Source organism: Ylistrum balloti, unplaced genomic scaffold (assembly GCF_031769215.1).
Source record: "Ylistrum balloti isolate Yb309-2 unplaced genomic scaffold, AGI_CSIRO_Ybal_v1 Utg370876, whole genome shotgun sequence".
Taxonomy (NCBI): domain Eukaryota; kingdom Metazoa; phylum Mollusca; class Bivalvia; order Pectinida; family Pectinidae; genus Ylistrum; species Ylistrum balloti.
Genome location: NW_026782500.1, coordinates 377,300 through 393,190, shown reverse-complemented (window position 1 = coordinate 393,190; position 15,891 = coordinate 377,300). Strand labels below are relative to the sequence as shown.

Sequence of the window (15,891 nt, the reverse complement as noted above, 5' to 3'; positions counted from 1 at the left end):
TCCGACTTTCATTGGCAAAATCAATTAGAGCGACGTCTGTCAAGACATTTTATTCATCTGATCAATCAGAATCGAAAAAGCAAAACTGTGCACCAAAAGGAACCTGCAAATGGAAGACCCATCCAGTCCTTCTCCAGAAATAGCAGTAACAATAATTATTTTAGTTCAACAGAAAAAATTATTATTTCAATAGCCCATCATCATCAACAAAGTCCAAGGTGGCCTAAAAGAGTGTTTTGGAATAAGTCTAATATGTACCTGTTAAAAACGAAGTTTCTTGAATGTTGAACTCTTTATGTTCTCTAAGCTCAAATCTTTTTCACTTGGTGATTTCTGTAATATAACTGCATACATTTAATTAAATACATCTGAAAGAAGCCTTTGCCAATTGAGCATTCTCCCAATAGCTAAAACAGCAGGACTCCTTCAAAAGAAAGAAAACTGAAAAGGGCAGAGAAAGAAATGTGAAAAATTTATCATGAGAGAAACACAATTTGAGTTTTAATAATAATTTATTTTTGTAAATATAATGCATATACAAGTAAACAAAAGTCATCTTGCATACTGTTATAACCTGGCACACAGAAACTTTCACTCAAACCACATTATCACTTACATACATAAAAAAAACCACTTCTTGCTGTATACCTTGAAACGAAACAATTTGAACAGGATACCATGACACTTGTCAACAGGTAATTTAAGGAAACATTTTTTCAGAGCATTTGGATATTTAAATTTGTTCTACAACACTCAATATTATCTTGTAATTAATCTAAAGCCACCCCATACAATTAAAAAACCAGCAGGGAAAGTTTGCACTGTCTAGTTGATAAGAGACCTATCAGGCAAGTTAGTATCAAAAATGACCAAATGTTTATGTATAGTAAAACAGCATTTACATGACCAAATAAAATTGTACTAATCCAGAGTGATAACCAATATAAAAAGTTCAATACCTCCAGCAAAAGTTGTTCAGTTATTGGGTGTCAAACAGTATCTGCTTCATAAATTCATTTTTAAGGCAAAGATATTTAAAATACCATAATGAAATAACACAGTCTCCTTTCTCTGTACATTGTCGATGATTGTATATATGTATGGTACATATAAGGTCATGGGTCAATGACTGAACTTGAAACAGTAAATCCAACCAATAAAACATTGACCTATCTATCAAACAACCAATCAAAAAATTTGACACATATGATCAATCAACCAACTGGATCAACTGACAATTCAAAATTAAAATCATACAACTGATTTGACCAATAACTAAAACGCATCCATCTTACAATCTCACTATATGTCAACCTTCTTCAACATAAATATCATTTTTATTGATGTGCTGTCGTGTGGAAAAACCTGAACAAGAGGAGGGACACAGTTCAGAACTTACTTTCAAGGTAACAAATTACAAAATGAAATGGTAGAATGAGATGTTCACAATAAAGATTAACAAACTTTTCTTCAATTTCTTGTCTTTGCTGTTGTTACAATGTCCTCCTCTTGTTGTAGTAATCACATCCAACCAGACAGTCAAGATTTAAACTAATATTTAGTAAACATGCAAAATAAAGAAATATAAAAACAGTTGATATGTTACAAGGGACGGAATTGTACATGTTCAGTAAACACGTACAGTGATTGCGACATAGTTCTGGGGAGTCCTGGAATGAAAGATTCAATGTGATAACAATTGAATACAAGATGAAAGGCAGTGGAGACTTGTAGTCACACAATGGAAGTATATAACACCAGGCTAAATTTCCAGATTTATGTTGTGGGATAACTGTACACGTGTCACTGAGACTGTGAGACATAAGGAATCAATGAGAATTATTAATGTTTAACCAAACAACACCACACTATTTTCAGTATATACCTCACAGGATCAGGTATCAACATCTCCCAAGAAAGTACAATATATCTTTTATCAATACACTAATACACCAGTAGATTCTGTGTAACTGTTCATTTATATCAAAAAGATCTGTTCATCCAAGGAGGATCACAAGTTTTACAACAAGAGCTAATGCCTACATATCCAACCAAGTCTGATTTCTGTTTTTTTTTTTTAAAGTTTACGATATGCATACCGAATGGTAATTGTATTTATAATTTAAAAACAAGAGGTAGTGTACTTTATATTAAATGTACAGGTGACACCTAGAGGAACTATGATAGACTGGCGTTCCCCATTGTTTCAGTTGTTTTTCAATATTTCAAGACTTTTTCATCGAACCAAACCTTTTTCTTTAATAGCAATGACATTGAGCAGATTTTCGTTTTTTATCATGAAACCAACGTAAAAAAAGAGGGATTTATGGACATCAGAATTTAAAGGTAGCATACTTCCTCAGAATCAAAGTATCTTTAACATTTAAATCCGAGTAAATGAAATCTAATTCATGCCTTTTTGAATTATCTGGATAACATCAGATGTTAGGTATTTTATCAATTATCTGGATAACATCAGATGTTAGGTATTTTATCAATTATCTGGATAACATCAGATGTTAGGTATTTTATCAATTATCTGGATAACATCAGATGTTAGGTATTTTATCAATTATGTTACTACAGGAAACCTGACATATCCATTTTTCTGGGTCACAGGAATTGAATCCTCTGTAGCACAGCAATAAACAAATAATGAGTGTCTTTACCTGTTAAAACTTTACAAGGTGCAAGATATACAACACAACACTGATCCAATATGGACTTTTCCATGGAACGATGAGCTTCATGGTTTACAAAAAACAACAGCAACTTTTCAAAATGAGCATGTCTGTCTGAACTCCATGTTTACAACGATTCAACACTGTGCACGTGACTTTTGGCAGAAAGATATGTAGGATACTCCACCATTGGACAGATCCACACATTCCAGGCAGTACTCATTCACTCGTGACAAGCATGATCACATTCCAGTAAGCACTATTTCACTAGCTACAGACATATCATTTCTGCTCCGGTCCATCTCCAAATGAATGTCCCGTTAGAGAAAACGTGCAGTCATCTAGTGAGATTCCCCCATCATCTGTGCCATCATCACCGCCTCCTTGCATGGATGTTACCATGATCCCTGCACTCAGATCCACTGTTCGTCCTTCCTTGTCCTGAGACAAACAAATACAGTTAAACCAACATACTAAAACAGAAAGTTAAAAACCTTTGTGTGGAAATCAGTCTTTTACAGTTGTTTTGATATTGCAAGTTGAGGTTCAAAGCAGAGGTGATAACAGATACTGAGTACTACCTAAGAAAATGTATTGTCTGCAATTTCATGGAAACCCTGTCACTCTATCATTTTTCCATTAACAACAACAGCATCTACTACATACAAGCTTCAATACTTACTGCTTTGAAATCTAGAAACATTTCCTTAAAAGCCATGAAGTCACTAAATGTAAGAAGCATCTCAAATATCTCGCCTTCCAATTCATTTTTTCTTTCCCTGTTAAGTAAAACACAAATTTTATTCATGAAATTGTACATATGGTATTTAAGTCTGAATACTGAATATAACTTAATTTTGATTGCAGATCAAGAAGCAGACAAAGCCAAAAATCCTCCCCATGCCCTCCTTATATTCCTGTAGTTGACATCCAAGTATTTAAAAAGTGCTTGTCTTTTCTTTTTTATTTATTATCACTGGTTACAAAATATTCTAGAATCTGAATTACAAATCACTGCCACCTGTAATGTTTCTTTCGTTAACAGAAATCTCTGATCCACTGTAATGGTAGAATTCATTGCTTGGCGTCAGAATTCATTTCTTTAACAAGAAGTGTTAGCCAAAGGTCCACTAATTAGCTACAACCTAAAACTCTCACAGATCATATGGAGCTGATCAAGGAGGCTCTCAATAACAAGGGGACCAAACATCTGAGGCAAAACAAATTTTGTGAGTCAGTGAAATAGTCTGACATTGATATATAGACATCCTGGTTCCAGAATATCCCTAGTACTGTTAATAAAGTAGGGGTTAATCATACATTTAGTTTTTCTTGTCACTATACCAGTGTCCACACATAATGTTAAGAAAAATTTTATGTTGTAAGCATATCAGGAAGACCTTTCTAAGAATTTGTACTCACATAATTTGATGTGTAAATTCACCCATGGAAAAACCTGGCATGCGTTTTGTGAGCTCGTCATCTAAATGTTTTTCTATTAATTGAACCTGTCAAAAATGAACAAAAGATGTGATCAGATTGACATGTATTTTTGGTCTTGAGACCATGAAAATGAACTGAACATAATATCAAGTTCTCTTTTTTTTCTTGTTTTTAGATTGAGTTATACCGAGATGATAAGAAGTTTTCATTTTCTTAAACTGTATCTGCTCTACTATATGATGGCTGACTGTAGCACTAAGAGACATAATGTTTATTAATATGTGCCAAGAACTTTGAAAAACCAAATCCGAAAAATTATTGAAGAACCAACAATTGAATGATCATCAATTACAACCATTACACAAAGCTGAAAGCCGAGAAGTATAATAAAAATGACATTTCACTCCAGTTATCAAAAAGACACTTTTCTCCAGTTCATGTATTTTAGAAGAAACCACTTTTAAAAGTACAACATATATAAAAGTAAATATAAATACATAAGAAATAAAAATTTTAATTTATACATTATATTTATCATAATACCTTCTTGTCAACTTACATATTCTCTGTGGATGTCTGTGTATATAAATTTGTTTTCTTCTGTGTCATCAAACTCTTGGTAATATTTTTCTAAAAATCCATTCTGTATGGTCTGAAAATCATCATCTGTGAAAAAAGTAAAGGTAACAGTTTTACAGAAACTTAACCCTGAAGCACCTTAAATTAAGGTACATACTGTACATGTACAGCTACTTATCTTTTTGTAAGGCAGTTAGGTCATTAATATCATTGCATAAATCTGGTAGACGAAATCACATACTTAAATATTGAACAAAAGCTTGACACAAAAATGTAGTACCAGGGCAATATCAATGGAAAATGAGATGATCAAAAGGGATTCGCTTTACAGTTGTATGACCTACCCATAATAATATCTTCAACATGTCCAATTGTCTCGTCAAACTTTGTGTCTACAGAATTAGAACTGAAAAACAAAAATAAAATCAATATACAAGCAAAACAAGCATGGACATTCAAACCAAATTTTAAACATTCAGATAATTCTGCATACATAATTTAATTTGTAGTCAACCTGTAAGGAAGATGCATAATGTTTTAGAAACTAGCTTATAAATACATGAATATACAACTTTTCACTCCAAAAATATCTTATATATGTATCCATTAATTTACAAACGAAAACTTTTAAAAACCTGATTTTCAATGAACTTAGTACAGAAATATGCATTAAGGAAGAAATACCTAGAAACTGCAAGATCCTCATCTTCATGGAAAGAGAAGTCCATTGGTTCTATACCATCTGAAATTATCAATTAACTCTCAGTAAGCTAGAGAAAAACAAGTTGTGTGTACTAGTTTATACTTACCTGTTCTTCATCAATCAACTCTATTTTAGTTCATATACCTATTCACTGGCTTTGACACAATTTTCAATAGTCTTTTTGATGTAAATGTAAATAAACTTGACATGTTTTAAGGAATTTGTAATAATTTGGGAATGGAAAAATATGCACTTTATATTTAAGTATACATATATTTATATTGCTGGTTCTCTCAGTAGTGTAGAAAAAATATCAATCATAACTAGATATTTCAATGACATAAATCCCCCCACCACCAGCTACTAAGGAGAAGGTTGAAAATGATTTGTTTTATTGACTTTGTTTAGTGGTGTTTAACACAATTCATGGCCTCTGGAATTGGGCAAGGCCCTTTAATATTCATCTTTTTAATTAGAATTCTTCAAGATAAATGGCCATAACTTAACTTTGAAGAAAAAAATCACAACCAAATCAGAACTTGATCTGCATATTCTTACAACTACATATCCAATTACAGTTCTGTTAAAGAGTTAATGAATGGAACCAAATGTATAACCTAACCTAAAGATAACTGTTACACTAGATCTACACTAGAGAAGCTTAAATGCTTCTAACCATGAAATGGCAAGCCCCAATCTATGATTTCAGATTAGAGAGGGGTGTACATTTTGGTTACCTTAGTACCTAGTAACTAAATGCAATGTTATTTATACCCAATATCCCATGTTTTCTTTGTTTTGTTTATATTTTTTATATCATCACCATTATTTTATATTCCCATTGGCTTCCAGTTAGACAAATAATCATGGGCTGCATTATAAATAGGACCCAGGGCTCTCGATCTGCCAGATTTGGGGCCGAATTCCCAATGCAAAATAGTATCTTTTTTTCCCAATTTAGAACCCAAGTTTTCCCAATTCAAAGGAAAACAACGTTATTTTTCCCCAATACTAAGGGCCCCGGGCCCCTGTCCCAAAATGGGGTGTGAGAGCCCTGGGACCTCAAACCAATCCTCAAAAAGTTACACTAAACTATAAGGTATAATAATCTTCTACTACAGTGAATATGTTTCATACAACTAGTTTGATACCCCATCCCTTGGGACCTGTTCTTACATACTCAATAGCAATTTTACAAGTCAATGAGAGAGACAATGAAAACTAAAGAATATTAATGGTAAATCAAGATATTGAACAAAGTAATTCTTTAGATAGTATTCATAAGTAATGAAAATTTCAATGAAGTTTCACAATGCTAATTAACTTTTCAACAAATTGATTCTAATAAAATATGTCCTCAGTCTGTATATGATTTGAAGAGCTGTAGTCATATACATGTGTAATAATGGAACTTCAGCTGATCAACACGGCAAATAATGGTCACTTGGCAATTTTAGAGGAGGTACTGCCAACTAATTATAACTAACAGGTGATCTGATTTACAAAAGAAAGACTTTTTAACATTTCTTCTAGTGATATTTATAATATCAAATACTTACATCTCTTTCATTTGAATTTATAATCTTTATTGTAACGCTACATGTATTGTCAGACCTCCATGAAAAAAGCGATTAAATGGACTTATCGTCCAATATTATATCAATTTAAAACTTTTATACTGTAATTTAAATATATACTTACAACATACGCCGACACTCATGTTTAAGTAATTGTTTTCCCACAAAAATATGGAAACGATTCCTTGACAAGTTGTTTCTCAAAGACGGTTTGTTTTCACGACTGTTTGACCAAACTTGAACTCTTTCCAGTTAAAGCTAAGCTCGTGCCAGAACAAGTTCATTCAGGAAATCGCACCTAATTAGTAGAGTTACAAGCGAGCATTGCAGGCGTGAAAAGACTTTTGAGAACACCCCAGCATATACACTGGGGAACCATTATTTACTCTTAGCTTGGGGTCTCTAATGAATATTAGCCATACAGCTGATGAGTTTGTACCAATCACCATTCATCAGAAAATAACACTTGCAAATTGTGAGTTGAATGATGGCCTGCTTGGTATAAGAAGTTCTGTAGCGAATACAATGCGAATCTTCATGTGGTGCCACATGATTTTCTCAAAACAATGTTGCATTTCTATAATAAGAGGTAACCACCGAGCTTAACTTGAATGATAGATTAATCAATTATATGTATTCACATTCCGATTCCTGAAATTCGTATGTAACAGTCGAAATAAATGTGAAAACGCAAGAAGAAACGGTTATAATCGTAAAAAACAACTTACCCGCCTGGTCATCGTCAAAATTGGATGCCATGTTGGAATTCGGCGGAAGTAAAAACACCGGTGACAAGTAGATTGGTATTTATGATAGATTTTACTTAAGTCCGTTTACAATGACAGAAGGTGTAAAATTGAATAATTAGAACATGTGATATCTTAAATAAAAATCGTCCCACAATATTACGAAAACCATGCAATGTTACGGATTTTTGGATTTATATTTAACAATTTCAAAACTTAAACTAATGCGTCGGTGGTGTAACGGTCAGCATGGTTGCCTTCCAAGCAGTCGATCCGGGTTCGACTCCCGGCCGACGCACATTGTTTTTGTTCATGTAAAAAAATGATTAGCGTTATAAAACTTATTTAATACTGAAATTGATTTGTTATCTGATCTCCTTATTTTCGTACATTTTCATAATGCAAGATATATACGTGCTTCTACATTGCACTTTTCATATGATAGCCAGACCACACAGATTTGTCCTCATCAGTGATGTATGTTGCAATTTCGCAACTGCCTGACATGAAGAATCTATCTTACGCAGAAACGCTGCAAACACTCAAATCACCAATATAAAGAGGCGACATGCTGAGCTATTTACATTGATAATTGGTAACATGCCCTGAGCTCAAGTTCTGGAGAGACATATCCGATAGGAACACAGACAGAGGAAGCACCAATATTCTGTATCCACAAAGGGCCAATTAAAACTTGTGTAGGCATTCATTTTACGCATTAAGAATTTATGGAACAGAAATCAATTTAAAAATCGATTAGATAAGTACATAAATGGCAAAGAATTATGATCGAGCCAGGCCCAACCAGCGATCACCAGAAGCAAAGTCAGCCTAAGGTTTTAAGTGTGATATAGAAGAGGATTAGGATCAGTCTCTCGAGTCCGGTCAGACTATAGTTAGCAAAATGCAATAATTCTAATGAATTCTTATGAACTAAAATGAAACTTAAACAAAATACTCAAAACTGTTCTTTAAATACGAACTAAAGTAAAATTTACCCCAGGGATAAATGTCACATAACCACTATTTCAGCCACTAGATAGGGACCCGACCTTGGACTGTGCCTGCCAGACAGGACTCATTGTGATCTCCCAGAGTTACTGCCCTTTGCCTCACTTCGTCAGATGGTATAGCGATGAGCTTGACAGTCGATAGGGTCAGTATAAGAACATAACAAGTGTGTTATACAAGTGATGCGCCTAGGGAGGAGATACAAGGAGGATTGACATGACCAAGTTTGACGTTTGACAGGTGTTGATAACACACAGAAAGGAGTTGTGGGTTGGGGATATTTAGCAAGTACATGTGTATGTCCATCGTGTATAGAATATTTAACTTGTCTTCTCTAGGAAGATTCCTCCTTTGGAAAGAATATCCATATCCTGTATTACAGAGTATCAGTATTGGCTGGTAGGTGCGACACATATCAATGGGAGTTCATGTCGAACACAACACGACTACAGCAGTATAGACACTAACAGGCGATTATATGAGTAACACCAATACACTTTTTGTTAATGGTTTGGTATTAATGTCCAACTAGCAGTATTAGACACTTAGGAGACACAGTGTTAGTTTCTACTATGATTATCTAATATGTTACACTAGACCACAGTTATCCAGAGAGTTGATCCTTTCGTGGAGAAGCATTAAACACATCCTCCGTGTAAGCTTCTAGAAAAACAAGGTCCTTAGAGTGATGGCTGAGAACAATCAGCCAGCAATCAATGCCACATCGTACACACAAGTAGGTACGGCGGTTGGTATAGTCCCAAAAGTTGCCCCGTAGCTTGGCCTAGTTATTGAGTCCAGGTGATTCCTCCTTGCAGCCCCCCTCCACCCATTTCCCTTAGAGTTGTCCATCCTACTTTGCCTTCGTTATCCCTCCCCTGTAGAGTTATCCATGTCTTTTACTTGACACATGTGGCTAACAGTTTGATATCGAGGAGATTATGGTTAACCGCAGCTTTTGCATGAAGGAAGACAGCCCATTGGGTTTATAGGTACTTCTTTCATTCTGACTGTAGTTACCTGCTGAGTAAAGCCAAGTTGTAAGGGATATTGTAATGGACCAAATGAGAAATTCAATGACTTTTCCTAAAGCCATAGGCATAGTGATGCTCCTATAGTTCTTTAAATCCTCCATGGAACCTTTCGTTTTGAAGATCGATCTTGAGATCATCTTGGAGAGCACCATTTGTCAGAATCTTGTTGCATAGTCTCGTGGTGGACGAGCTGACGATTTTGAGAACACATCGCATTTGTTCAGAGGTTATAAATCAAATAACTTGTTGGTATTAAGGTTAGTTATAGCTTCGTCGATTTCCAATGTAGTGACTTTGGGTCAGTGTTAGACCTTATACATATGTTTTTGATGGTGTCCACGGCGAACTGGACAGAATTTCTGTCCCTATTGTTAAGAAGGTGGTTGGAAAGCGAGAGAAGTGTTCTGTCCATCCTTCTATCCTGATACGAATCATATATATTTTCTCCGATATCAATCATGTCGTCTTGGCGCGATTCCATGATTTGGTCGAGTTTCTGTGGTTGGTAATTTCGATATGTCTTGCTGTCCTAAGTACCTTTTTGTAACCAGCTCTATGTTGGGAACCAGCTTGCTATTTTTCATCTTTCTTCCAGGCATCTAGTGCAGATTTGTTTTCCTTTGTTGCGTTGGCTATGACGTCGCTTCACACGTGCCTCTTTTCACCACTAATTAAGTGGAGTATGTATATGTTGTAAGTAACTTGTAAGTATATCGACAGAATACTGCTCTTTGAAGAAATATTCATCCATGTAAATATAACATGATAGCTAGTCTTGTCCAACCTATCTCATTTTATTTTCGGGGCTTGTTGACAGTCAGTAGCTGATCTATATTAGGGTCAAGCTAAATTGTATTCTAGCTGAGACTAGGACGTAATCATAAGAGATATCCGGGTGCACTTCACCCAGTGTTATGGTGACATACATCTGAAAGACGTCTGTATAATTTCTATGTATGAACATACAGTAAATGACCGACGTGTCCTTTCCATTATTCCATTAGGGCGTTCTAATTTATGGGTTTTATAGTTGATAGAGAAGTCGTATTTTACAATGAGTCTTTATAAATTCTTTGGACATGTTTTCTATAAGAACATTTGATTTCTCCATTCTTCACACCATCATACCCCTTCTAAACTGAAAGAACGCCTTCGTTGTCTTGATTTGAGATCTTTCTTTTTCCAGGAAAAGTGAGCGAACGGCGATACAAGTATATGGTTGTGAAATACATTGAAGCGTATTTCAAAGAAATAAAACCTAATAAACAAACAAAAACAAAACGTCCAAATCCACGAAGACATATATGGAGGACGAAATCATAAAAATGATCGAGTTTCTGGTTAACAACAATTTAGTCGAGTGGTGGTAAGATCTTCCAACAGACTATTGGCATACTTGTGGAAACTAACTGAGCAATTCTGTTTTCGTGTATTTACCATTCCTGGATAGCGACATCCCTAGTTCCCACACTTATGGTATTTACATGTCGCATTTGATTCGATATTTAAAGGCTTGGTCCCATCATCACGATTTTCGTGTAAGAAATCATCAACTGACTGACAAACTCGTAACACAGGTTTTCAAAAGATGCCGTTCAATGAAAATTATGTGTGTCATAGTGATCTAATTGAGAAATATTCTGTTTTTTTTTTTGCGACATGAAGCTGGACGTAGTTGATGTTCGTTAGTTCCCTCTGTAGTTCTGTTATAATTGACAAAACTATGTGTGATCTATCTGTACATGTTTACTGTTCTGTAATAACTGAGTCAGTGGGGTCTGCAGCGTCCATTATAATTATAATTAAAAATTACGATTTATCGATTTTCTCGTGTTCACATGCGGTGATTTCCGATAACCTAAACAAAATAGAAAGATGACTTTTACATATGATGTAAATTTAGATACTGTAAAACAGAACACACTAGGCTGTAGACAGTAAGCTGTAGGCAATTGGCAGTCAGCCTGTACATTTTCAGTAACGGTCCTGTTCGCACGGCAATTATGAATTATATAGATATTTTATCGGTTCATTATTTCACAGGAATGAGGTATTATAGTTCTCTCGTTTAAGTCAACTGAAAACGATCCATTTTCTATCAACCTTGGAAACATGACAATCCTCCTCACTACATCGCACATACAGCTGATGATTATCATGGGACTATTTTCATACATATTCTAATCATTAAGTTGTTTATATGGAAGTAATTGAAACGACTACATCACAGAAATAAGTCGACCAACCATAACTTTTCCCTTGGGGATGGGGGAAGCCGTTAACACACAATAACCAATATAGAAATTGTAACGTAGGACGAGCGGCGAGAAGCTATCAGGAAAATGAAACACAATACCATTATAAAGATTAACAATTTATTTACAACATGAACGTAAACAAAGCACACTCACACATTCCCTCAGATTCACACAAAAGATTACACTTCAGTATTACACAAAGTCTCTGTTGATCACCCCTCAACGGTCTTTCACACCAGGAATGAAAAGTTCAAGAAAACCCCCAAATACTGGATTCAATGGAGACAGAGGATTCCTATCCAGACAACTGACGAACTACTAGTACTCTGGCGCTGTGCGTGCCACACAAAATCTCAAGCAGAGTAGAGCTCACAGTTATAGATGCCATATCTGTACCGCTATGCTCCTCGGAACGTGTACCCCAATGCCAAACCTGTAGTTCCCGTGATTGGCTGACCTTACTGTCTGCTAAGGCCCTGGTGCCGACTCTCACTGATAAAACCGTCGTGGCCTTGATGAGGTAGCTGGTGTCGTTGTGACCGGTGGGAAAAGCTTAAAAGAATAGTAACGAAGATTGACTCGCATACAACACTTGCACATTATTATGACACAATCAACTACTATTATAAATGAAATTATCCCCAGAAATACTCATAAATTACACAGTACATGATACATTTCGAAGAGTTATAAAGGTAATAACATAATGAACGACTAATGCAGGCTCAGAATAACATAACGACCATCTAGCAAACAATGTATGAGACATTATACGGCAACTCACGGCTTCCATACTTTTTTCAAACACGCATACGTTCTCACCTGAGTATTCTATACGCTTATAAAATACATATAACTTATAATAACTGGAAGAAGTTATAGAAACAGCTACAATAATAACATTCCTAGCAAATACTAAGATACAATCTAAGAAAGGACACCCTAGTGTAGCCTTATACATAAAAACAACAATGCTACGCATGACTGAGCCGCACAAACAACGAGTGTTTATCAAAGATATTTATTAAGAAAAAGGCTAAGAAAGCAATAATGCGAAGAAAGAGATATTAAGATAGACTTACCACAGTCTGCAATCTGTGCCTGTATATTTTCCTTGTAGTGGTTACATCGGGTAAATAACCCGTAAACAACCCCTGCGGAATTCACGCGACCTCCATGAACTCCCACTCACCTGGTCACACGCACAAGTACGGTCGCTCGACAGGGATAACGAAAATACCGAACGTAGACAACAACATATACATACATACGACGTGACAGAAATATAGATAATTGCTACCGGACCAATCTTTAAGTATAAGAAATTGCATATCCTTATTGTGTACAGTCTGTTTTTTTATGTCTTTTGTACAATCTTCATTAAAATGATCTAATACGCATGTACTTTCTACAACAAGAGGCCGAAAGTGTCTGAATCGGTAACCTGGTATTCAACGTTTTCCCAATAAATGAACATTTCACAGCTTTGACATTTAAAGTCGTGGTCATGACGAAACTGTTACAGAAAATAGCATGTGTTTGCGTTTTGAAAAACGAAAACTTCGGCAATTTGTAAATTCATACCAAAATTACTATTTCCAATAATTTGTACTCAGACCGATATGAAAATGTTTCTACTATTGTTTCCATTGTTTTCAAATGAAAAGGTGCAGAAACAGATTTATCATTTATAAAATAAAAGTTCTAATAACACAACCAGTCGAATAAAACCTATGGCTACGCTTTGTTTAATACTTGGTCGTAGATGTGCAAGTCTTTGTCCCACAACCCAGTTGGTACTGGCCATTCGCATGAAAACGTTGCTTTCCCTTACAATTATTTTTGAATTGTTTCAGCCATTATGTCATTTTGCTGCTTGTAATGATCTGACTTATTGATCAAGGACTGTTTTCGCTCTGATCTGGTGAATTTCATGCCTTCTTGAGATTCCGCTGCTTTCTGATATTCATTCAATAGGACCACGGATCCCCAGCCTGTTTCTTCGCTTGATGATGCATTGCAGTTTTAGCATCTGATTTTGGATATGCGTTTTTCTTTTCAGATGGTCTATCCTTATGATGGACTAGAACATTTCAGAGAGGCTTGTGAGGTTTCAATACCAGGACTAAGGTAAAGCCTGTGAGTGGTTTCTGATGTAAGGGATGTCCTTTCATTTTGTTACTTGCCTTTGTGTTACTTTTCTTAGATCTTTCTTTGCTTTCACCAACTTCGTTGTTATTTCTTGATTTTTTGATCATGGTATCTACAGTCATGGCGCTATGAATGTGATTTTGTTCCTGTTTCTTCCAGTTCTTCTGTGGCAAATTTCTCACATTTGTTGGGAAAAGATCGAATAACGCTCGAACGTTGCACGTGCGATCGAACGTTGAGGTATTGGTCCGTGCGCGTCTGTTCCTAAAGACCAATAGTTTGTTAGTGCAATGCGTTCGTTCTTCGATATGTTGTTTCCTGATATTTTGGAAGACACCTGTCACTTGTGATCTCAGTTGACCAGTCTCATCATCGTTACTTTCATGAGAATATTCTGCTTCACTAAAATCGACTGAATTTTTTTCTGGGACGATGGCAAAATTCAAACCCTTAGCTAGCAGGGTTTTGTTGCCATTTGTAAGCTAATTGTGATATCAATTGCCCGCTTGTTGATCATTGTTTCATTCAAATCCCTATTGTGCTGTAGATTTCTATATCAACTTCACAGGCTAAACGCTCTTTCCTCAAAGCGCTTCATAGATGTTTTTTTATGTCCCCGAGAGTGTCAATCGGTAACCGCTGTTAAGTATAGCGTTGAGTAGCCTTTTCTCGCTTTTTGATCTTTCTGGAATGTAAGATAAATGGTTGCTAGATGCACTTACGAATAATTTCATTTTTTAGTTGATCCAGAGATTTGTTATTGATACCAGACGTCTTTTTAAAGTAAATATCCGGTTCATGTTGTGTCAGGTTTTTGTATGTTCGTTATCTGTATGAATTCAGCAAAGGAGGGTAAATATATAATTGGACAATTGCCTTTTCTTACATTCCACGCAAGTTGACTTTCGGAATGATTCTCGTGCCAGTCATTGAGTGATTTCATTACCACTGAAATAATAGTACTTAGTATTTATCACTGTATTCATTCGTTATCTGATTGATTTGTACATTTGTTCGTAATAGCAAGGACAGGGCTTTGATAGGCTATGCCTGTTGTCGTATTCCTTTTGTTAGGTAAATCTTGACGATCAAGTATTCTGAAATGAATGGAAGATATCAAACAAGCATCTAATATTGAAGGTGTTATCACGATCATGGTACCTTCTACATCATCCGCTTACATATATCTCGATTGTTTTCTTCAACGAAACCTCACATAACAAACATAAGACAGCTTTCCACCAAGCTGTATGATAAGCGTGATGATTTCAATTTCTACTTCTGGAAAACAACATCTGCATCCCAATTATATGCTGTTTACATGTCGCAGTTGATTCGATATTCAAGATCCGAGTGATGGTAAGATGTTCCAACAGACTATTGGCATACTTATGGAAACTAACTGAGCAATTATCTTGTAGTGTATTTACCATTTCTGGATAGCGACACTCCTAGATCCCACACTTATGATATTTACATGTCGCATTTGATTCGATATTGAAAGACTTGTTCCCATTATCACAATTTTCGTGTAAGAAATCATCAACTGACAGACAATTTGTAACACAGGGTTTCAAAAGCTGAATGTTGAATATTATGTGGAAGTTTTATGGTCGCCATAGTGATCTCATTGAGAACAATTCTATTTCAGTGTGCGATATGAAGCTGGATGTGTTTGATGCTCGTTAGTTTGCCTGTTTGTTCCGTT

General features: G+C 35.5%; 1 protein-coding gene and 1 non-coding gene across 2 annotated transcripts; one reads left to right on the top strand and one right to left on the bottom strand.

The window, feature by feature from the left end:
* Positions 1-493: 493 nt before the first annotated feature.
* Positions 494-7,747, bottom strand: LOC132559207 (ADP-ribosylation factor-like protein 2-binding protein). Its single transcript, XM_060223826.1, has 7 exons — positions 7,712-7,747; positions 5,388-5,445; positions 5,048-5,109; positions 4,684-4,790; positions 4,104-4,189; positions 3,364-3,460; positions 494-3,122 (listed from the first exon to the last, which is right to left on the bottom strand). The coding sequence occupies exons 1-7, from the start codon at positions 7,740-7,742 to the stop codon at positions 2,964-2,966; spliced, it is 600 nt and encodes a 199-aa protein (XP_060079809.1). The 5' UTR covers positions 7,743-7,747; the 3' UTR covers positions 494-2,963.
* A 208-nt stretch (positions 7,748-7,955) lies between these two features.
* Positions 7,956-8,027, top strand: Trnag-ucc (transfer RNA glycine (anticodon UCC)). The gene has a single exon. It is a non-coding gene; the product is annotated as a tRNA-Gly (tRNA).
* The last annotated feature ends 7,864 nt before the right edge of the window (positions 8,028-15,891 follow it).